The sequence below is a fragment of the Anoplolepis gracilipes genome, chromosome 3, assembly GCF_047496725.1.
Source record: "Anoplolepis gracilipes chromosome 3, ASM4749672v1, whole genome shotgun sequence".
NCBI classification, from domain to species: domain Eukaryota; kingdom Metazoa; phylum Arthropoda; class Insecta; order Hymenoptera; family Formicidae; genus Anoplolepis; species Anoplolepis gracilipes.
This window is the reverse complement of record NC_132972.1, coordinates 17368154-17393108: the sequence shown is the minus strand read 5'-3', so window position 1 is coordinate 17393108 and position 24955 is coordinate 17368154. Positions and strand designations below refer to the sequence as shown.

At 31.8% G+C, this 24955-nt stretch overlaps 2 protein-coding genes, 1 long non-coding RNA gene, 1 other non-coding gene and 1 pseudogene across 4 annotated transcripts; 1 reads left to right on the top strand and 4 right to left on the bottom strand.

The window, feature by feature from the left end:
- The first annotated feature begins 1601 nt into the window (after positions 1 to 1601).
- Positions 1602 to 3317, top strand: LOC140664080 (uncharacterized). The gene is made up of 4 exons (XM_072888807.1): positions 1602 to 2280; positions 2435 to 2604; positions 2698 to 2974; positions 3162 to 3317. The coding sequence occupies exons 1-3, from the start codon at positions 2063 to 2065 to the stop codon at positions 2928 to 2930; spliced, it is 621 nt and encodes a 206-aa protein (XP_072744908.1). The 5' UTR covers positions 1602 to 2062; the 3' UTR covers positions 2931 to 2974; positions 3162 to 3317.
- Positions 3318 to 3901: 584 nt separating this feature from the next.
- LOC140663708 (uncharacterized) lies at positions 3902 to 5957 on the bottom strand. Its single transcript, XR_012046317.1, has 3 exons — positions 4933 to 5957; positions 4543 to 4817; positions 3902 to 4453 (listed from the first exon to the last, which is right to left on the bottom strand). It is a non-coding gene; the product is annotated as an uncharacterized lncRNA (long non-coding RNA).
- A 5005-nt stretch (positions 5958 to 10962) lies between these two features.
- LOC140663609 (uncharacterized) lies at positions 10963 to 11716 on the bottom strand (annotated as a pseudogene).
- A 4198-nt stretch (positions 11717 to 15914) lies between these two features.
- Positions 15915 to 20179, bottom strand: LOC140664079 (uncharacterized). The gene is made up of 4 exons (XM_072888806.1): positions 19846 to 20179; positions 18460 to 18594; positions 17676 to 17864; positions 15915 to 16191 (listed from the first exon to the last, which is right to left on the bottom strand). Coding segments are annotated over exons 1-4 (468 nt in total). The 5' UTR covers positions 19988 to 20179; the 3' UTR covers positions 15915 to 16189.
- Trnaa-ggc (transfer RNA alanine (anticodon GGC)) lies at positions 16871 to 16942 on the bottom strand. Its single transcript has one exon. It is a non-coding gene; the product is annotated as a tRNA-Ala (tRNA).
- Positions 20180 to 24955: the final 4776 nt, after the last annotated feature.

Genomic DNA, 24955 nt, shown 5'->3' with positions numbered 1-24955 from the left:
AAATCGAAGGAACACTACGATCGAACCGCAAAAGAAACAAAGTTCAAAATCGGCGATAAAGTACTCATTTATGATGAAACGCTACGACGCGGAAGATCGAAAAAACTCGAATCTCTATGGATCGGACCGTACATAATAATCGAAAAGCATTCGAATATCAACTACACGGTAAAGAAAGGAAGGAAAAACACCCGCTTACACGTAAACAAGCTTAAGCCATATATAGAAAACTAGTACTCACCTTCTTCAAGGATCCGTGTCCTAGTCCTCCTCCTCCTCCCCCCGGCGACATCTCAACTCGAAAAAGTCGAACTGGTCGTGGACCTTCCTCAGCTCCACGCGGACGGGATGCATTAGGTCCAGGGCGGGCACCACTGCCCGCACAAACCTCACACCAGGCACCGAGAACGTAACACGGAGGGACAAAGTACCCCCCGCGACCCGGGAACTTCGGAGAACGGCGCTCCGCGCCCGCACTACGGGGTCCACCGGAGGCGGTAGACCCACAACCGGTAGGCGACCCCTAAAACAATCGCGGCAGATATCGGAATGAATACCATCCCGATATCCATCACACTCGCGACAAATCAGCAAACTCCAATGCCATAAAAATTGTTGCATCTTGCCTATGTAACGGTGTGATCTGCCTCAAACAAAAGTCGTTGAGAGACTAAACCAACATTATAATATTACCGGTGTATCACCCGCTGGATTAGCGTGAACCCCGCGAAGTCAGAGAAGGCGAGCGACACCCAAGAGATAAAATATAATAAAATGAAATATAATATGATATTACAGGACATTCGCCTGCTGGATCAGCAAAGGTCACACGAAAGACGACGAAACGAATCTCTCATACCAGATACAAGAATTTAAACATAATCCAGGGTTATTCTTCGAAGAAATCGGACAAATCCACTACACAAAAGAAAACTGGAAACTAGTAATAAAATTAAATTTATCAAACTTAGACGAAAGATACGAGCAAATAAACGAATATTTAAAACAGACCGAAAGATTATGCGAAACTATGAAATTTCACACTCATTATCTTCGAGATACATGTGTGAACCTAGACATTCTAACAAAAAGAGAAGCAAAATATTTAAAAAATGTCATAATACAAATTAAAACGATACAAAAAACAGACAAATAAACGACGAGGGCTCATAGACGGAATAGGTTCCTTATCAAAGTCTTTATTTGGCACAATGGACGTTAACGACGAAAAACGAATTAACGAACAACTTAACATATTAGAAAACAGTCAAAAAACAATACAGCATGCCGTACAAAATCAAATTAAAATAATAATTACGACTATCGGGCATATTGATAAAATCGAAAATACAATACAACGTAACGAATACCTCTTACAGAAACGAGTAAATGAGTATATAGAACGTAGCGAGATAAACGAACACTTTACCATAATTACCGCAGTAATAGCAGAATTAATACGCGATGCGGATAACATTATAGAATATTCTATCTAACATATACAAAAAACATTATATCTAACATATACAAAAAACGGAGCAATGCATCCGAGATTAACACCGATAGATAGCATAATAACACATTTAAAGGAAGAAACAGCAGTTGCCACAAGGACTGTATTTCCCTTTTCAAGTACACACCGAAGATTGGCTTACTATAAAAAAATACGCGAAAATAAGCGCATTCAGCGATAAAGCAATTATTTATACCATTCTAATCTTCCCATTAATTGCGCAACCGAGCTATACCATAATGAATGTAATTGCATTACCTGTATTCAGTTATAACAATATATTCGTAGTCCGTCCTTATCTCAAGGGTGGAGGAAACCTTAATGAAGAATTCTTTGAATCTCCAAGACTGTCTTATTTCATAGATGAATCTCGAGTCTTCCTTCCAAAAGGAAAGAATATTTTAGGGATTTACTAGAGACAACATTGTTTTACGCGCCTGCAACTAATTTCACATATAAACTTTCAAGTGATTGAGTTACAAATAAGTTAAGTTAAAAGTATATTTATTTATTATTTTTTGTGCAAGTTGTGATCGCATTGCAAATATAATGGATAATAAAAATGTTCATTATACGGAACGGGAGAGAATGCTCTTGGCGCAGCTTGTTTCAAAAGAAAAAGCTATCGAAAATAAAAAGACAGGTGCTTCAGATCTAAAAGATAAAGTGAATGCATGGGAAAGAATCACAAAAAAATTTACTAGCGAAGGATGTACGCCTCGCTCTAGCAAACAGCTGAAAAAATGCTGGGATAATATGAAACAAAGGTAAAAATAATGATTTTACTAATAATTTTATTAATGATGAGGTTATATAATTATTTTAAGTGCACACATATTCTTCTTCCTATATACACTTTTATATACTTGGCTTGTTATATAATATTTTAATAATAATTATATTATTAATTAATTATTTTAGAAAACGAAAATTAAATACGACAATGCGGCACGAACGGCTTATGACAGGTGAAGGTCCTGCATCAGTACAACCGAATGATCCAGTGATGGCATTCATGGATGCAACAAATGCAAATTTAGATGTCGAAATTGATTGCCCATTCGACAGCACAGCAGTATTTGAAAAAAAATGTATAAGCACTACATATAATTCTTATTTTTTTATTATTCTATCATTATACATATATGGTAATAATAATTTATTCTTTATTTTTTGCTTTTCAGATAATGTAAAGATGGATTGTGCGTTTGAAAGAATAGTCATCGAAGATGAAAGTGAGAAAGAGAATGAGAACATTGATGATATCTGTCATGAAGATTATATCCATCAAAATATTTTATCTACATCATTTAGCACACCAAAAGAAAAAATAGCTACTTCAAGGAATATCACATCAATAGAAAAAAGGGCCACATCAAGCATAAACAATCAGAAAAAAAGTCACTGCAAGTGTTAACGCATTAAAAGGAAAAAAAGCTACTTCAAATATTAAAAACAGAGGTAAATTTTATGAATTAGGTTATATTAATTTTTTAACAGATTATATAAATAATTATTATTATTATTAATATGAATAAGATTTTATTGTCATTTTTTAAAATTAAGGTAGAAAAAAGTACGTAATAATCTTTATTGCAATAAATTAATGATAATGAAATACTAATAATAAAATAATTTCGATTTTTAGAATATCCGTGACGATTAATAAAAATACGCAAAGCAATTGAGCAACAGCGCGAGCTTCATGGTAAAAGAATAAAGATTGCTGAAACAGAGGAGCAGATTGTTCTTGTAAAACTTTTGAAGGAGGAAGAAGCGCTCAAGAGTAATACATGTAAATAATATATCTATAAATATGATAAAATGACTTTTGTTAATAATATGCTATACAAGTTATGTTTTTTATTATATATTTCTATATGTTTATATGTATTTCAGTTTATACAAAGTTATGTAAAATATTTAATTATTTTTATAAGTGACTAAATAACTATAAGTGTTCTTATAAATAAATGTTATTCTTGATAATTAATATAAAATTCTATGTTTGTTATCAATTTAATGGAAATATATATATTTCTTACAAACAATGAAATATTGTCTGTTTATATTTTTAAACGTCACTTTGAGGGCTGTGTTTTGTTGATAATCATTGTCAGTATTGAAAATCTAAAGTGTATGTGACAAATTAAATAGATTTACAGTACTGTCAGTGAATACCAAAATGCGGTTTATATAAAAGAATAGTTTATAGAGAGAAAGAGAGAGAGAGAAAGATTTGTTATAAATAAATATAACATTCTTTAAGTTAAAATTTATACTTAATATATTATATATTTGTTTTATTTACAATTTGATCTTGTATGTACAAATCTAAATTTATTTATACAAATTAATTTTAAATTTACATGATGACAACATTATTGTTAAATCACTCATTGCAGATATAAAATGAATATAAAAATATAATTATAATTCGCTATTCTGTTTTACGAAAAATGTGTTAAAATGAAAGCATTTCTGTGTGCAAGTCCTACTCCATTTTGTTCTTGATTTATAATGTCTTCAAATTGTATATTCTCATACAACTCCTCTTCGATTACTTCCTCCAGATTATGTTGAATAGATATATTATGTAAAACTGCAGTGGCACAAATAATTGCCACCGATGTGCTCAACTTTGTTCTTAAACCATAATGCAGACATGGAAATCGACGTTTCCAAACTCCAAACAGTTGTTCAACGATAACTCGTATTTGTTTATGTGCAGTATTATACCGAACTTCTGCATCTGTCTTAGGTCTTAAAACAGGCGTCAGTAGATAACTGCGGCATGCATCCACTATCACCAAGTAAAATTCCGTTTAGGTGTCCCAACTTGAAACGACAGCGCAAACCGTTTCTATCAAATATTACAGCATCATGAGTTGGATGTCTAACAACTATATCGAGAATTTCTCGTTGAGGACCAGCTACAGTCTATAAAACAAATATATCATAAAAATTAACTTCATATAAACTTCATGATTATTTAGCAAAATAAAACCATTGAAAAAACCTGTACATACCTGTACATTTAAAGAAAACCATCCTTTTCGATTTCGGAATATCTCTCCATTATTTCCTCCAAGTTTCGCAATACGTATATGGGTGCAATCGATACATCCTATTATGGATGGAAAGTTGGCCATTTCATAAAATTGATTTTTATTCCTTCGACGTTTTTCTTCGGTGGAAAAATTAATATATACACTTAAGTGTGACGCTAAAATTCTGGTAACTCGTGCAACAATTCTCGATTTTCTGATGCTTAACTGTATCCTCGTTAATCTCCATTAACAATCTGCAATTAAAACAGCATATAAATAAAATAAAAATAAAGTATCTATTTTAATTTATATATATATATATATATATATATATATATATATCATAGTGTCGGAACAAAATTTACAAACCTGAAAGCTACTCGTTGCATAAAAACGCAGTGTTATTAAGAGCTGCATTAACGGAGAAATCGGCAGTCCTCGATTATTGAACCGTCTTAACTTATCATTCACTAAAGGTAATAGGATCTCGATTATGGCTCTTTTGTTGAATCTATATCTTTTTCGAAAAGGAACATCTTCGAAAAATTCCATGGGATTTTCCCAATCACGAATATATCTTTTCGCAAGTCGCAACAAAATCCGATCCTCTACATTTTCATCTTCAAATCCTTCGTCAGAATCGTTAAAAAATTCGTTGTCCATCATGCACTTTTAATGTGAATGCGTAACATCACAAATAATAACAAATTGAAATGTGACAGCTAACTTGAAAAGGTTATGTTTACGCATCATCCGCTAAAAAAGGTTAAAATTTCCTCCTTAAGGAAGCTCGTGACCTTTGAAATAAGGGAGCTAATAAAGTTCCTTGTTTGGTCAAGGGAGGTTTATGAAACGTCGAATGAGAAATAAGGAATCCTTATTCCTCAAGGAAGGACTATGAATACCTTAGCTCTTATATCTATTCTTTTTATTAACTAGCCGAAGTTAGCCGAGCACCGAGCTCACACGTACGCAATACGATACTTGTGTATGTTTCCCTATCCTACAGTCTACAGTTGCGCGCGCATGCGTACGCCATAGATACGGTTGCTGGCGTGGGCAACCTGGCATCTCTGATTATGATCAGTACATGTACTTCTAACCTGCTTTCGGTCTCTAATTTTTGTCAGAACACATGTCGTAAAAATGTTAATAAAAAAAGTAAGAAATATAAATATTAAATTATGGGATACAAATATGCAGTTATTTTATATCTTTTATATAAACTTGTTTATCATACTTAGTATGTATATCACAGACTTCTATATATAACTAAACTGCTAACTTCGGCAAAATACATAACACCGAAAAGTATGTACAAAACTTATGTGTATGCGCCATCATTAGTAGGATGACAGTCACGCTGATTGGAATTTAAAGTAATGTCACTCACACACGAGTTTTCTATAGTAGCCATATTATATATCTATCCCCTCCTTTTCTCTATCCTACTAATGTTGTACATATTTTTCGGGGTCATTTTTTAGGTCTAAGGAAGTTAGCGGTCTAGTTATAGTATAGAAATCTGTGATGTATATACATGCGTGCAACACGCGCCTTCACAGCGCATGCGCAGAAAGGGACGTCATACATACTTGTTTGTACATAAAATTAGAGCTGCCTTATACATAAGGAGTTAGCAGTCTAGTATTATATAGAAGTCTGTGGGTCCGACTGTATCATGATTACAAATTCTTTTAAGGCTGATTCACATTTTGGCAGAAAAGCAGAAAGCAGACAAGCAAAAGCCAATCAAAACTCGCGTTGGTAGTAAGTTTACTAGATAATAAACTTGGTGTTAATAAACTTACCACCAACGCGAGTTTGATTGGTTTTTGCTTGTCTGCTTTCTGCTTTTCGGTAAATGTGAAGATGAGCGGTTTCATAGCTTCAAAAGTGATCATCTTAAAAAATTTATATCTCGCTTCGCGTGGCAGAGCAAATTTTTTCTGCCAGATTTGTTCGTTTCGAGCCAAAATCTATTACTAAAAAAATTTTCAATAAAATCGGTGAGGAGGACCGCTCATCTTCACATTTACTAGAGAGAAACTTGAGAGCGGCCATGCCGGCGTTTTTCGTAAAACGCTTTCTACATGTTATGCAGCAGCGCCATTGCATCCACTTTTAGGAATTGGAAACACTTAGCCACATCCACTTTTTGATACTGTCGATAAAACTTCTTATTCGGTTTATGTCCTTGCTACATCCACTTTTCGACAATGATGGTAAACTTATCGTTTGGTTCAAGTCCGTGCTATATCTATAAATTATAGATAAGAAATTTCATATACATATATGAATTCATATATTTTATTAGTTATTGCGTAATTGCGTGCAATATTTTTATATACTACGAATAACATGTTATTATTGAAACATTTTTATGTAGCCATATAAGCAATCGCGCGATGAACATAATTGCTTATATACATATTCGTGCATGTATAAATACACACACACACACACACACACACACACACGCACACACACACACACACACACACACACACACACACACACACACACACACACACACACACACACACACACACACACACACACACACACACACACACACACACACACACACACACACCACGCACGCACACATACACACACATACATACGTATATACATATACATATATATACATAATTTTTTTAATTAGAGAAAAATAATTTTTCACTTATTTAAGTCAGAATTGTTCGAATTATATCGTGTTTAATGTCATAATCGTAAAACTCTCATTAATTATTCTCATTATATATTATTTTAAAAAAATAAAATAAAAAATAAAAGTTTTAATTTTTACTTGACAAGCATTTTAATTTATATAGCTAAAAAGCATTAGAGCTAAAAGAAAAGGTCCCCGGTATCGTAAAAAGCAAGAACGCGTCAAGAACGAGTAAATTTTGATTACATATTAATTAAAAATAATCCGATTTATGTCGTGTTTGGTGTCATTTTAATCACAAAAATCTCATTAATCCATTAAAATTATTTTCAAATCGATAAAATGCGAAATAAAAAAATTTTATTTTCTGCGGAAAGATGAAATATGATACAAAAGACTGGAGATAAAGGAAAGCTCGCGAACGAGACCTCGGAACTGCCTTTGATGTTGACCATCTCGCTTACTCTTTACTCGTTCTTTCTCTTGCTTTCGACGACTCACCAGTCTCGCGGAGATCTTATCTGATCTATAATATAAACATCTTATAAAATAAAAATTGAAACTTTTATTTCGCATTTCATTAGTTTGAAAATAATTATAATGAATTAGTGAGATTTTTGCGATTAAAATGAAACGAAACACGACATAAATCGGATTATTTTTAATTAATATGTAATAAAAATTTACTCGTTCTTGACGCGCTCTCGCTTTTCACGATACTGGGGACCTTCTTTTAGCTCTAATGCTTTTTAGCTATATAAATTAAAATGCTTGTCAAGTAAAAATCAAAACTTATTTTTTATTTTATTTTTTTTAAATAATATATAATGAGAATAATTAATGAGAGTTTTACGATTATGACATCAAACACGATATAATTCGGACAATTTTTACTTAAATAAGTAAAAAATTAACATTTTTCTCTAATTAAAAAAATTATGTATATATATGTATATGTACATATATATATATGTGTGTGTGTGTGTGTGTGTGTGTGTGCGCGCGCGCGCGCGCGTGCGTGCGTGCGTGCGTGCGTGCGTGCGTGCGTGCGGCGTGCGTGCGTGTGTGCGTGCGTGTGTGTGTGTGAATGCATGCGTATAATTGAATTGTACGTATTCAATAAAAAATTTATTTTTAATAAATTATATATTAATTTTAGTTAAATTGTGAAGAATAGAATAATTATTTTTAGAGAAAATAATTTATTTCGTATAATATGAGTAAAATTATTTTATATAACTTATAATTTATTATAATTGTAAGACAAAGAAAGTTATTTAAAAATATTATGCGATACGCAATACTACAAAAGAATTGAGTTTTAGAAATAAAAGATTTAAGATCTCTACAATTTACTTTCTTTTTCAAATACACATTTGTATATATATATATAAATTTTTTTTTTCACTGGCGGAGGAGGTGGAAAATCCTTTATGGATACTCAGGGTCGGCCACTGGGTTATGCCGGAATCGTGCAATACTGAGCTTATAGCACAGCCTACCGGCTAAAAACCACCCTCTGGTCAGGAAAATTTTGATATCTTACCTCATGTCTGGGTCACGGGCTCTCTTTTGCTATAAATCAAACTTACAAGAAACTTACAAGAAACATTTTATTTAAAAATTTTATATTTTTCTTAATTTTTTCATGTAAAAAAAAAATATTATATTTCATCCATTATTTTAAGGACATGTCTTCGTAACGAAAACATAACTTCCTTAAGGCTCCTGAGTAGTCACCATATTGAAATCGTGACGTCACAAGCGAGAAATAGTGAGAAATGACACCCTGATTTATATTGCAACTGACATGTAAATAAAAACATATTTTAACGAAATAATACTACCAATCTCTTCAGCACACCTGTAAAAATGTACGGCTGGTAATCCTTTCTCCTGACAATTGATAAATAACTGTAAATTGAGTCCGAAATGAACTCTTGAAATGCGGAAAAACACGCGATTTGAGAGCTGTCGAAAGGAGAGGAAAATGTTACTTTACACAGTTTATTCCTTACACAGCTTGGCAGCCGTACATTTTCACAAGTTTCATAAATACGTTGCACATCACAACACTAGTAAAAAGCAAGTAATTACGACGTAGGTTGCAACATAAATTGGGTTGTCATTTCTCGCTTCTGACATATTTCCAAAAAGAAGGAAGGAGACAGAACTATATGTCGCCACCGTCGACATTGAAGTTTCGTGGCGAGTAATAATAAGAGAATAAAGGTTGGAATATAATATTCTTTTTTAAATTTTTTTATGTCATCCACTCTTTATTTTAAAAGCATATCTTCGTAATGAAAACATGACTTCTTCAAAATAAAGATGGATATACAATATCATTTTAGATCAAATTGTCAAATATGTTATATCCTGCAATAAATAAGCAAATAATGACTGATTGTATCATTTAAACACGTTTCGATTGAACACAGTCTAATTGAATGCGATTTATAAGTGAAAGAAAAATGTTAGGTACCAGAGTCATTGTCTGTCAGTCGTGCATCTCTCAGAAAAAATGTTTCTTTGTGGAAATTTATATAACAAAACCTGGTTACAAATTTTTTTGAAAGTTCTGCAACTGAAATGTATTATATTATTATATGTAATACTTATTCTTAACATTATTATAAAAATATATTTTTTAAAAAGAAAATATATTATATTTTTTTTTATAGCTTTTATATCTTTTATACCTCCTTAATTTTCGTTGCTTTATTTTATGTTATATAGAAAAAAGTATTAAATAATGCATGTGTGTATATATATATATATATATATATATATATATATATATATAAAATTTTATTTTTTTAACGTAGAACGCATTTAAATAATTTAAAATTTTATAAGTAATAAAAATATATATGTATATGTTTATATATATTTTTGTTGGTATTTATAAGCATGACACAAAAATCGCAATCACAGTTGAAAAAATTGCATAAATCTGAAACTAACAGAGATCTTATCACGAGGAAATCTATAATACAGATTTCCTAAATAACTGAAAAAATCAGTTACATTTTTTGATATCTCTTTTCCTATTTATTTATATATTGAGACATCTTATTTTATAAGTGATTTAAAATCACTTGTGCATTATACAGTTTTTACGGTATTCGTATGTACCTTGCTTTTAAATTGTAGAATATATGCCAACATATATGTACATATATGTATACGATACATATTTCTATTATATTTATCCGTTATATTTTCTTAAAACTTTATTACCATTGTATATATTTCGCATTGTCATTGATAATAAGAAAATGCATGATTTTATAATTTCTTAACATGATCATATTAAAAACCAACCACATTAAAAATCTTTTTATTTATACCGTGATAAGACCTTTGCTAGTTTACGATTTATGCAACTATTTCAACTATGATTGCGATTTTCTATGAAATTGAAAAATTCATGCGTTTTTCTAATTAATAGAAAATAATACTCATTGCATACAACAATATGATTTGCAAACATTTTTTATAATGAGTACAATATTATAATGCAAAAACGCAGTAAGTATTTTTTCTTAATGACAAAATTGGAAGATACATAAAATGTTAAAGAGAAAAAAGAAAATATTCAAACATATTACTTTTTTTTAATAATACTTACCATGCGTTCTACATTATTTTATTTGTTATTTTTTATTTCCACTTTTAGTTTACCTTTTTACTTATCTTTTTCTTTGTTAAAATATTTATTTTTACTTGTTTAAAAATCTTTTAACTTTCTTGTTGGAAGATATTTTAGTTCTTTTTGCAGCACGATTGTTATATCGCGTACGAGAATATAATTTCACTATAATCATATATTTTAACGCTTGTATCTGATGATCGTAACATTCTTCATTTTTATCTAACCATCCAGCATATGTTTTATTCGTTGCGTGTATACATTCATTCACAATTTTGTCAAGAATTTGTTTAGATGCCCAATGATATTGCTATGTACGATTAAATGCCATCAACTGTATTTTAGTAATATTTGTAAATAAAATCGTTGGGCGCACTAATTTTGTCACTGTTGGAGCATCTTCATCTTCATTTGGATATTCACGAAATTCTATATATTTCTCATTTGCTGTCGATTCATCCATTGGAGTTTTCATCATATCATTACGACAGTCGTCACAGTTACTTTTTGCAAGACTTCGTCGTACCACAAATCCAGCAAAATATGCGATAGCATTTTCATCATAATTGCTATCAAGTGAGTTAATATTTTCAATTTTTTCAATATCACATTCTTTGAGAAAAATATTAATATTTTTAGTAAATGATTCAGGTTCAAGTTCATCATATTCTATAACGGTATTGCTCATATTCATACTATTTTCTATTCTTTTAACAAGTCGACTTGGTTGATTTATAAGAGTTTCCATTTCTGAGCATTGAACCTTTGTCACTGCTTTGAATGTATCCTGTAGAAAGTATATGCCTGATAGACAATCGGATCATTCTTGCGGTTGGATTAGGATTAAATCCTCCGCGTTGCCTATATTTCGAAAATAAATGTTCCACTGAGTCTTGATTACATAATCCTGTCGCAAGTTCAAATCCTTCATTGAGTTGAAAGTGTTTTAAAAGTTTCAAGAATAGGTCTTATAGTCAAGACAAAACCTCTAAAACAAGGAATTTGACTTATAGTTTCTGCCGATTTAGACCATTTTGAGCACCATTTGACAAAATCTATTAATAAATTTTTAATATCTGGATTTTTGGAGGATAATGATCGTTTGCCACCAAATGAAATATTAAAATTATAAGCGTTGCATGCGTCAATAACATAATTTAAGCGCTCTACAAAATTAGCTGTTGCTTGCCACGTAATTGTCTTTAATTCTTTTTCATGACCGGCTGTTTTTATTGCGACTGCAAAAGTATAGCTGAATATCTGGAATGCTTTTTTCACATTCATTGCCTCAAAACTATTCGAACGAATGTGCGTTTCTGTAATATGAGATAATAAATTGGAACCTCCTTTTGTGGTATTATCAACAGACCATGTCATTTCAAAATCAGAATATGATGCGATGATTTTTCCATCGCAGTAAATGTTTCCATGAGTTCTGAGGAAACTTGCTAATCTTTTTACTAAATGCGGGAAGTCAAATGATGCGTTATATTTCTTTTCCTTATATATAAAGAATGGATTTTCTGGATTAATACAGTTGGGAATAAGCATTTTGATTACATGTACCTTGATCACATGTCAAAAGTTGCACATCAGCACCCGTTTCGTTCAATCTATCTAGACATTCTTTCAATAGCATTATTATTTCCTCTGCTTTCATGCATTTTCCAGGGAGGAAATATGCTAAAGGCTGTCGCCATGCATGGCGTGCATTTAAACTGTCTAGACAAAAAAACAAAAACGCATTTAGCTCTTTCGGATTTTCTTCCTAAAGGTCCAAGATCAACAAGACCTTCAATCTCATTCAGTTTAAGTGAATATTCTTCATAAGGTTTTATAGTCATTTCATCCCATTTCAAAGCACATACTCTTTCTTCCATCGGTAAGTAAGACAGCTTTTCTTTCAATTTTTTAAAAATAAAATCACAAAATCCTGGTCATATATCATATTCTTCCAGCCATCTTCTAACAGTTCGTTGTCCAGGAAAATTACAGCCTGCTTTTCTTAAGCGACAGAAAGCAGCAGCTGAATAATAATAGAGTTGTCTAGAAAGATTTTTTTCTTCTTCCGTAAACACTGCTTTTGGTGTATGTAGTTGTAACTTTATCATTGCTTTGGCAACGGGATGCAAATCTTGTTCATCTATCATTTTTTTTAATATCTTTTTCTTCTGTTTATCATTTTTCAACGTTTTATGTATTCGTGGTTTACAATGTAAACGATATTTTAAATATCTTATTTGACTTCGTAATCTAACATTTTCTGATTTTAGAGAATTAATTTGAGTGTACAAATTGTTTATTATCATATTATCCTCTTCATTTTCTCTTCTTTTCTTGTTATACGAAAGAGGTATTGAAACCCTTTCCGAAACCGAAGGTATAGATGTTGGAATTCTTTCAGATGGCTCAAGATGTACCCATTCCATAATATCTTCCTCTTCTGTGGAAGTATCGAAATCTAAATGTGATGGCTGATAACATCGCAATGGACACTGCTCTACAAGTGGCTGCTCATCTATTATATTAGAAATACATTTAGATGATGCTGATGTGGCATTTTCCATGAATTTGAATTGTTCTACATTTGCTTCTTCCAAGTGAGACATTTCTTTATTTTTATTTATTTGTATATTCTTATCAAGTGTATTAATACACGATGTAAAAGGAATTGGCACTGCGTTGCGTTTCAATCTTTTTTTTGTGCTATCTGTAAATAAATCTTGATGAAAATGGTCTTCATATAATCCTGCACGTCGAATAGTAGTGGGCGACCATTTCTCTAATTTAGTATTTCCTGTAGCAAGATTAAAATAAAAGATTGGAAAATTATAAGTACTTTTTTTTATCTTAAATTTCTCTCTTTCAATATTTCTTAATTAAAAATATATCTCTTTTTCTTTCTATTTTTGCTCAAATATATAATTATGCTACTACACATGCGATTAAAAATGTTCTAAAGCCAACTTCTTTAATGGTAAAAAAAATAATAAATTTATATTATTTAGAATTTAGAATATTATATACATTACTCAAAAAAAAATATAAGTAATATTTTTTATAAACCAAAACATTTTTCAAACTGTTGTAACTCAGTGAAAAATCATCGTAGAAGAGTTTAAGAAAAAGCATTCTGAAGTTTGAAGTTTCAACTTTAACTATCGATAGTTTTAAAAAATTTTTAATTTTTTTTTGTTCTATGCTTTCAAAAAGGAAATAATATTGTTTTGTTGCTTTAAAATTACATATTTTTAAAATTCTTTAGCTTGATAAGGAAAATTTTTTTGACAAATTCAAGTTAAGCTTCATAAAGTACAACATTTTGTCTACAAAATGTTTGTTTTTTTAAACTTTCCTATGACTTTGAAACTAAACTTATATTTTTCAGAAACATCGATACTTATTATTTTCAGATATATCGATACTCGGCAAAAAATTATTGTAGGAGAGTTTTAAAAGAAACATTTTGTAGGCAAAATGTATTTTATGAAGCTTAACTTGAATTCGTCAAGAGAATTTTTCTTATCCGACTGTAGAATTTTGTAAAAACGTAATTTTAAAAAACAAAACAATTTATTCTTTTTTTAAAGTATCTAACAAGAAAAATAAAAAAATTTTTTTAACTGTCGATAACATGATTTTTCGCCTAGATGTTACAGTTTGAAAATAGCCTATTTTTTATATATAAAAAGTGTTCTCTATATTTTTTTAGTAGTATATTTAACAATAAGATATATTTTTTCAAATATGCAGATATAAAAATAATTTGTACATATAATACATATTATTTATTTAAATAGAAAAGTCATTTTATATTCTAATTTTTTGTAAAAATGTAATGTAAAATAACTTTAAAAGATTACAAAACTAAAAAAAATCTTTTACATTTTAATGTCTAATAAAAAAAAATTTTGTTATATGTCTTCCATGTATAATATTTAGTATAATATAATAGTATATGATATAATGAAATAGCTAAACTAATTATATATTTTTTACAATACTTAAATATTTATCATTAAAATTGAAAGGTAAAAAGAGATAAATATTCATCAATTTTATTAAATGATTTCATTTGTTAGTCTGCGATAAATATTATGTCACGGTAATATGTAGAGATGAATATGCAATCTTCTACCTTAACACAAACGCTTAAGTGTATGATTACTTAATTATAATTCGCGGACAAATAATAATCTAAAACAAAGTTTATAATTAGCTCAATTTTAAAGATGTGTTGGTGTTTTTATAGGAGAAAAATATTTACAAGTTAATAAAATTTATTTACTAGATAGATTTGAGAATATACATATATATATATATATATATATATATATATATATGTATATATATGTATACATACATTTTTAAAATCATTTATTAACAAGGAGAAGGCACGTGATATTATTCTCGGATTGTAATAAAACTTATACAATTTGTAAAAGGAGATCTTCTGAGTACATCCCTAAAATGTTAGGTGTAGATAGCCAGTGAATAAATAATAATTAATGAATAAAGATTATAGCACATGTTATGATCCGTACGGTAAGGCCAAAAATTTAAAGCAAATTTGTTAGGGCAAAGTATTCACCTATTAACTCGGAGAACGCGAATTCGATTCCTGATAATGTTTTGTTTTCATATTCCTTTTTGTAATGTTCGTTTTTTTTCATTATAAAATAATAAAATTTTATACAATAAAATATAAAATAATACAATATGCTGCGTGTCGAAACTGTCTTTGTTTTTTTCTGTTTTTATGATGAATTTGATCCAAAAATTTATAAATAAAAATAAATTTTGTAAACAAAAATTGTAAAGTAAAATTACAAAATAAAATGTACTTATGTAAACAATCATTAAAAATTTATCTTGTTACATCTTTTTCCTTTCAAATTAAATAAATAATATTATTTTCGATTTTATTATCTATATTCTATATTATCTCCTATTTAATGAATATAATGTATAATATAAGGAATATAAATGTATGGAAAAGAAATAAGAATGTATATATATATATATCAATAAAACAATGTTTTTACCTTTATTTATTTCTTTTTATTAGTTGTATACTTATATAGTATATAATATCTTCAACAAACAAAATTTATTTATAATAATGGTGATGGTGTATCCCAACTTTTTTACCCCTGCCTCGTCCTCGTCCTCGTCCTCGTCCTCGTCCTCGTCCTCTTCCTCTTCCTCTTCCTCCTCTCGCACCTCGCGTTCCGCGTCCTCCCCGTCCTCTAAATGCTGACTGTACAGCCTCAGTTATTAAAGAATTAAGTTCTTCTTTCTGTAAAATATAAAAATAAATATAAGAAACATATAAAAGAATATATGTTAATACATGTATATAAAGATAATAATATTAAAATTATTTACAATCAATTAATACACACAAAAATTATATTTAAAAAGTACATATACACACGTATACATACACTTTATAATAATAATAATGATAATAAACGCAGCAGAAGGTATCTCAATATATGTATATATATATATATATATATATATATATATATATATATATATATATATATATATATATAAAGATACTTTCCCTGCGTTTATTATCATTATTATTATTATAAAATATGTGTATACGTATGTATATGTGGATATGTATTTTTTAAATATGACTTCTGTGTAACTAACTGTAAACAATTTTAACATTATACATATATATATTAAGGTAGCAAGTTTACGTAACTTACTGTGTTTATTATTATTTTTTATATATTATTTATATATTATGATAAGATATAATCGGCAATGAGAGCCCATGCGCGGATGTTAATGCGTAAAGAAACTGCATAAAGAAACTGCGTAAAGAAATTAATTCTTTTCACGAAAGAATTTTTGATTAGTGCACAGAGCACATATTTAGATTCTCATTTTTGAGAATTCTAAAAACCCCTCTATACCCCCCTGAAGAGATGTAGACGAGAAAAAATATCGGGGCAAAGTCGCTGAATCGGGAATTGAACCCGAGTCTTTCGCTTGCCGGGCGACTGCTCTTACCACTGAGCTATTCAGCTCCACACCGATACTTCTCTCGTCTATTTGTTTTATAAACCTATTGATAAATAAACTGAAGAACGCGATTTTTCAGCCCCGCGTGAATTATAATAATTTGAAAATATATACGGCTCCAATATTTACAAACATGATAAGATATAATCGGCAATGAGAGCCCATGCGCGGATGTTGATGCGTAAAGAAACTGCGTAAAGAAACTGCGAAAACAAATAGACGAGAGAAGTATCGGTGTGGGACTGAATAGCTCAGTGGTAAGAGCAGTCGCCCGGCAAGCGAAAGACTCGGGTTCAATTCCCGATTCAGCGACTTCGCCCCGATATTTTTTCTCGTCTACATCTCTTCAGGAAGGTATAGAGGGGTTTTTAGAATTCTCAAAAATGAGAATCTAAATATGTGCTCTGTGCACTAATCAAAAATTCTTTCGTGAAAAGAATTAATTTCTTTACGCAGTTTCTTTACGCAGTTTCTTTACGCATCAACATCCGCACATGGGCTCTCATTGCCGATTATATCTTATCACGTTTGTAAATATTGGAGCCGTATATATTTTCAAATTATTTATATATTATATTATTATAAATTTTGTATATATGTATACGTGTGTATATATGTAGTTTCTAAATATGTATATATATATATATATATATATATATATATATATATATAATTTTTAATATAATTTAATATATAATTTAACATAAATTTAATAATTTTATAAAATTTAATACTCACATTTAACATTAGCATAGTGGATGTCAACGCTGTCGTCGACGTCGATGTTGTCGTCGAGGTCGGTTCTGTCGCCTTCTCCGTTGCTGGAGTCGATACCCCTGTCGACATCACTCCCATAGGTGTCATCATCACCGTCGACGACGTTGTTACCGTTGACGTCGTTGTCGGCAGTGTTGTTGACACTGTGTTCTGAAAAAAAATCACTCTATTACACTCGCAATCAAGTTAAAATTGTCGTGAATCGCTCGTGCGTTTTTACTATAGAATCAAATCTCACGAATTATGTGAATACAAGTATTTCGATATTATATACGCAATACGCAACTCGATTAGTATTCAGAAGTCAATAATATTTTGTCATTAAATTAAAGAATATTATGTAATTACATATTTTTTAATTCAATCACAAAATATTAACTTCTGAATACTAATCGAGCTACGTATATAATATCGAAATACTTGTATTCGCATAATTCGTGAGATTCAACAACGATAAAATATCTTTTATTGAATGGTACCGACACGAATCTCGAAATGAGCTACACGAATTTATGAATTACACATTATTAAAATCTGATTCCAAAAATAATGTTTGCAATGATATGAAATTTACGTAGTTCTAAAACTCAGTTTGGTAATATAAACTCAGTTTTACAAAATAATTTTCGAATCATAAAGAAAGCCGTTTTTTAATTAGACAAACACAGAGTTTAATAATACAATCTTACAACCAAAAATTTAGATATTAAAATTGAGATTTTTAAATTTGTATAACTTTACTCACTGTTGAATCCATCCTTGCACATCTTCTTTTTCGTAGTGTTCTGTGGATATCGTCTGTGCGATTCGATCGCGATGTTTCCCGTACACGTGTCGTACACAAATTGATCACGAACAGTAGCCAGTTTTGAGCCGCTACCTGCAGCCCCCACCACGTCGTCAGGCACACACACAACGAAGGAGTCGTGTACGAGCGCCACACGTGCACGACTCTTTCGTTGTGTGTGTCTGACGGCGTGGTGGGAACTGCAGGCAGCGGCCCACGAACGAATATGAACACATGAATCGCGAGCCGCCGCGCCGCGCTGTGCGATCATGTTACATTACACCGTGCCACATGGTTGCCGATATTAGTACGCATGCGTTCAATTCAATAATTCACAAAAGAATAAGTCAGCAGTAAGGTGATCATAAATACAATTGATACTGAATACTTTTTTCATTCGAAACTTTTTTAAATGTACTTGCATAAAAAAAAATACCGAAAAATACAATAATACTATCTTTTTCAAAGCGTCATAATCGTTCGTACGTTATAAAATTAAATTTATATATTTTAAAATTATACCAGATAAATGGTAAACATAATTTTAGTAGAAAATTTGAGAATAATTTTTTCTAGCAAAAATGTCGATGCAGATTTTAATTATTTATCGCTTCTTCAGATATCTTTATAATTTTATATTTTTAAAAATTTTTAAAGTATAAATATAAACTGAAATAAAATCGTCTGCTTAAAATTACGTACATTATTTTTTCTATTAATAATAAAAAATTTTTTTATAATATACAAATTTTCTGTAAAAAAAATAATATAATGATAATATAAATAATAATATAAAAAACTTCCGATTTTAAATGATACATATTATGTATTCTTAAATGATACATATTTTTATAAGATAAAATGAAATAAATATTATCCCCAAAACACTTTTTATATAAGTTATATATAATAATATATAAAAGTTATTTTCAATATCAATGATTTTCGGTATTAATTAAGATAATTGGCAAAATATAATTCGATATTAATTAATATAACATAAAATATTATTGTATATATAATTTTCAAGGTATTTTAAAAATCATATATCAAATTTTTTCTCAGGTATTATAAACAATAACACATATCACAATAAGTTATAATTGATGCATATATCTCAAAGCAATATATAAAAATGAATATAAAAAGGAATACATAACTTATGAAATGTAGAAACTAATATTACAATGAATAGAATAATATTTGACATCTTACATCATTTCTATTATTGATGTTAAACAATTATATTACATAATTAGAAATATAAATAGCATTATATGAAAATAGTAATTTATAAAAATATAAAAATAGCAAAGATAGTTTATATAATACATAACAACTTACCACTGTTGTGTATCCACAAATAAAATCTTTCATCTGTCTGTAGCGGAAATCTGTATAAACGTTTCTTATCAGATTTTTTATTTGCACAGTTTTTGTACATACATTTATCAAAGAAATTATTTACACGACACTGTTTCGACATTGTCTTTTTATAAATGTTACTTTTTTTCCACACTAACTTACGATCCCTACAACGAAACTGTAAAACAAAAAGAAGTTTCCACTTGCAACACGCAAACTAAATCTGACACGACACAAAATGTGAAAAATCTTTCACAGATAATCACGTGTAAAATCTTTATGGACACTAACAAATGCGAAAACACAGAAAGAATAAAAAATATCTCAAAAGCTCGTTAAAAAGACGTCCTGTTCGGTAACGCAACTAAACGTACACGATTCCGCGAGAAATTGATATAGTTTGCCTGATATACTCCCTCCCTTCTCCTTCTTATCACTGAATTAAATCTAGAAGAATTACGGAAAATCTTTGAAATATTAAATGCTATATGCATATATATGTATCTAAATCTATATATATATATATATGTGTGTGTGTGCGTGCGTGCGTGCGTGCGTGCGTGCGTGCGTGCGTGCGTGCGTGCGTGCGTGCGTGCGTGCGTGCGTGCGTGCGTGCGTGCGTGCGTGCGTGCGTGCGTGCGTGCGTGCGTGCGTGCGTGCGTGCGTGCGTGCGTGCGTGCGTGCGTGCGTGCGTGCGTGCGTGCGTGCGTGCGTGCGTGCGTGCGTGCGTGCGTGCGTGCGTGCGTGCGTGCGTGCGTGCGTGCGTGCGTGCGTGCGTGCGTGCGTGCGTGCGTGCGTGCGTGCGTGCGTGCGTGCGTGCGTGCGTGCGTGCGTGCGTGCGTGCGTGCGTGCGTGCGTGCGTGCGTGCGTGCGTGCGTGCGTGCGTGCGTGCGTGCGTGCGTGCGTGCGCTGCGTGCGTGCGTGCGTGCGTGCGTGCGTGCGTGCGTGCGTGCGTGCGTGCGTGCGTGCGTGCGTGCGTGCGTGCGTGCGTGCGTGCGTGCGTGCGTGCGTGCGTGCGTGCGTGCGTGCGTGCGTGCGTGCGTGCGTGCGTGCGTGCGTGCGTGCGTGCGTGCGTGCGTGCGTGCGTGCGTGCGTGCGTGCGTGCGTGCGTGCGTGCGTGCGTGCGTGCGTGCGTGCGTGCGTGCGTGCGTGCGTGCGTGCGTGCGTGCGTGCGTGCGTGCGTGCGTGCGTGCGTGCGTGCGTGCGTGCGTGCGTGCGTGCGTGCGTGTGTGTGTGTATGTGTATTTATACATGCACGAATATGTATACAAGCAATTATGTTCATCGCGCGATTGCTTATATGGCTACATAAAAATGTTTCAATAATAACATATAACATGTTATTCGTAGTATATAAAAATATTGCACGCAATTACGCAATAACTAATAAAATATATTAATTAATTCATATATATGAAATTTCTTATCTATAATTTATAGATATAGCACGGACTTGAACCAAACGATAAGTTTACCATCATTGTCGAAAAGTGGATGTAACAAGGGCATAAACCGAATAATAAGTTTTACCGACAGTATCAAAAAGTGGATGTGGCTAAGTGTTTCCAATTCCTAAAAGTGGATGCAATGGCGCTGCTGCATAACATGTAGAAAGCGTTTTACGAAAAACGCCGGTATGGCCGATCTCAGGTTTCTCTCTGCATTTATCTGCTTTTCTGCCAAAGTGTGAATCAGTCTTAAAAAAATTTGGAATCGTGATAATCTAATAATTAACCACCAAACGTTTTAATTACCAATCACCACCAAACGATTTTCTATCATGTAAGACCAATTTGAACAAAATTGCTTAATAAATAATGTATTAGTCCGGCTAATTTTACAGTCATCGTCGTCATTTTACTGCACATGACTTTTTTCATTTATTGGATAAACTATGGACCACCAAACGTTGTAAAGAATTTATTCGTGACCACCTAACGATTCTGCATCGAATAAGCTCTTGTTTAACTCAATTGGACGAAAAATAAAAATGTTCGGTTAATTTTACTTCAAAATTTTAATTATTTAATTTAAAAAAAAAAACGATAAACCACCAAACGTTTTAATTGGACTACCAATCATCACCAAACGATTAGTTAATTTTAATTATAAAAAAATCAAAGTGGTTCGGTTAATTTTATGGAGCTGAGCATAGGCTGCGTTCAGCAGAGAAAGCAAATCAGTGAGCGTTTAGTGATTCTTTATTATGATTGGTTCTTGCATTTAGATCTTTGTTGGATCTAAGTGCAAAAACCAATCACAATAAAGAATCACTAAGCGCTCACTGATTTGCTTTCTCTGCTCATATAGACTTACTAGAATAGACTGCTTATGAGGTGGAAAAACGGTAGTGGGGGTATCCATCACTGAGAAAAAGATAACTGTCGTTTAATATGGGTTTCTATCTCTTTCTAGTGGGCGTGACTTACGTAACAAAGCATGCGCGCTGCATGGAACGCACTCACATCACAACACGCATACCATGACAACACTCTCTGACACCGTTATTGGTCGCTATACTTCTCCCACTACTCTGTGTTAGAAAGAGATAGAAACCCAAATTAACGACAACTGTCCTTTTCTCAGTGATGGATACCCTCACTACCTTCATGAGCAGTCTATTCTAGTAAAGGCCGCCGCACACACTTTTACATAACGCATAATGCACATACATAAGGAAACTGATTGGTCTATAATCACATGCATAAGGAATTCAGCCAATCGAATTCCTTATGTATATGCATTATGTGTTATGTAAAAGTGTATGCGGCGGCCTATAGTCTATGTCTCTGCTGAACGCAGCCATAGATTTCGTAAGATAGAGATGGAACGTGAGCTCACAAGGAAGAAGCTGTTGCGGAGAGAGCATTGGGTGCATTCAGGCTGACGTCCCATTGAGCGGAAATCCATAACGGAACGGAACGCGGAAGCAGCGACCAATCACAGCCATTCCGCTCTTTTCACATCGTTCCGCTATAATTTTACCGCTGTAATTCGCCGAATATATTTACAGATAACCTAAATATTAGCTTTCCCGCATTTTATTACAGTATTTATAATTTTAGTTATTAATTATGAACAGAAAATAGTAAGTAATAAAATCAAATGTTAATAATTCGATAATTATAATAGATATTAATGAAAACATTAACCTAGAATGTATATAAATATGTTTATATAATTGCAGAGTAAGACTTATTCCTAAATAAGATCCACAATCGGCAAATACCATGTAGAATGTCCTGTGCTTCCATAATTACAAATTTTACTTTTCTCTTTTCGATTCTTTTCGACAATACAAAAGGTACACAAGGTTATTTTTTTATTATTGTATGTGTTTATCAGTATCATTCCGCTGATGCGTTTCTCCTTATGTCCCATTAACAAAGGGTAAAAAGAAACAGGAGGGAATGTATCGGTGGTGGGGGCTAGCCAAATCGCTAACGAAAGCCGCCATCTTGAGTGTCCACTTTTTTGATGCTTATAAGGGTGCGTTCCATATGAACGCTCACGCGCTGTAAGCGCTTACGTTTATAAGCGCTATTTTCAATCGTTCCGTTTGCTGCTTAAAGGTCGACAGGACCGACGAGAAAATTTCAGCGTCACTGTCACCAACGTTGAGAAATGAATTCTTATTCAATGTATTGGTGTATGTCTGTATACGTACATCATTGCATTTTAAGAGAGACAAAGACGATGTTATTGTCTTTCATTGTCTCTCCTTAGCAAGCGGTGCTGCCAACTCAATTTCTTACAATTAGCTGCACTTGCACTTTAGGTGCAGATACAATATTCTATTCGGTAATATTTTGCCTCGAAGAAGTTATATTTCTTTATAAAACTTTTTTTGCTACATTCCTTGTAAAGTTTATTACCCCGCTAAAGAGCTAGATTTTACATTTTGGCTTTTAAAAAATTTATAATAATTACAATTGGTGCACCTGGTCTGTATACTTCATTCACGATCAGTATACCTTATTCATGTCAATTTTATGAAATTTTATTTTAAGCCTTTTTTCCAAAAAATCGCTCTTTAGAGGGCTGCGAGAAATCCTCCTGAATAAGAATATAATTGTTAAATATGATTCTTTCTTAATTTATAGCCGAAATATCGTCGAAAAGAATTTGTAGTTCCGAAGTCTCCGCATGAGGTCTCCACCGTGGGTCCTCTTGACCCTTAAAATTGCAAACGGAAAGTTGTTCCTTTTGGGTGCATGAGCATCGTGAGCATGTCAAAATGGCGAAAAAACAGATTGTTCTTTTGTGTTCACTAATTGTGATAATGTTCAAAATATTGTTTGATGAGATTCTTTAAAACTTAATACAGAAGTAGAAAATATTCTTTTAATTCTTAATAAGTATCACGAGAAAACTGCAAAATTACACCTAAAGAATTACGTAGAAAAGATTTTACCATCATATACCGATGTACAATTTAAATCACAATTCAGTTATTAATCATATATTAATCACATTACAATTTAAATCCATTTTTCTATTCATTATGCGATACCACTGGTGCGTTCCATATAAACGTTCACGCGCTGTAAGCGCTCACGCTTTTGCTGCTCTACCCCGATGAAATAAGCATTTATGAGCACGAGTTATGATATCACAGTGACGTCATTAATGCGTTTATAAGCGCTTATAACTCCAAATGAAACAGCGTAAGCAATGCTTATAAGCGCTTTAAGCGTGTAAGCGTCTAAAAGGAACGCACCCTTAGCATCGTCTGCTGCTGTTGTCAGAGAGACATATGTGCGTATTATTTTGCACAATTATTAATTCTAAAAAAAAATAGTGAAATAAAATTATGATGCATTGTCAGGCCTGTGGCATAACAACACAGCGCGAAATTATGGGATAACATTTCATCGGTTAATAATTGTTATCAATATAATAACAAGAATTTAATGTTTAGAAGGTTATGTTTTATTTAGATATACTATTTAAAGGACAGTAAACAATGTGTTAAAATTTCCATATTATTAATATATATTATTTTATTTGTTGCATATTAAAATTATATATTTCATTTTAATCTTATTGAGTTGATCGTCAGTTGTTACTTTTTACTCCTTAGGCCGGG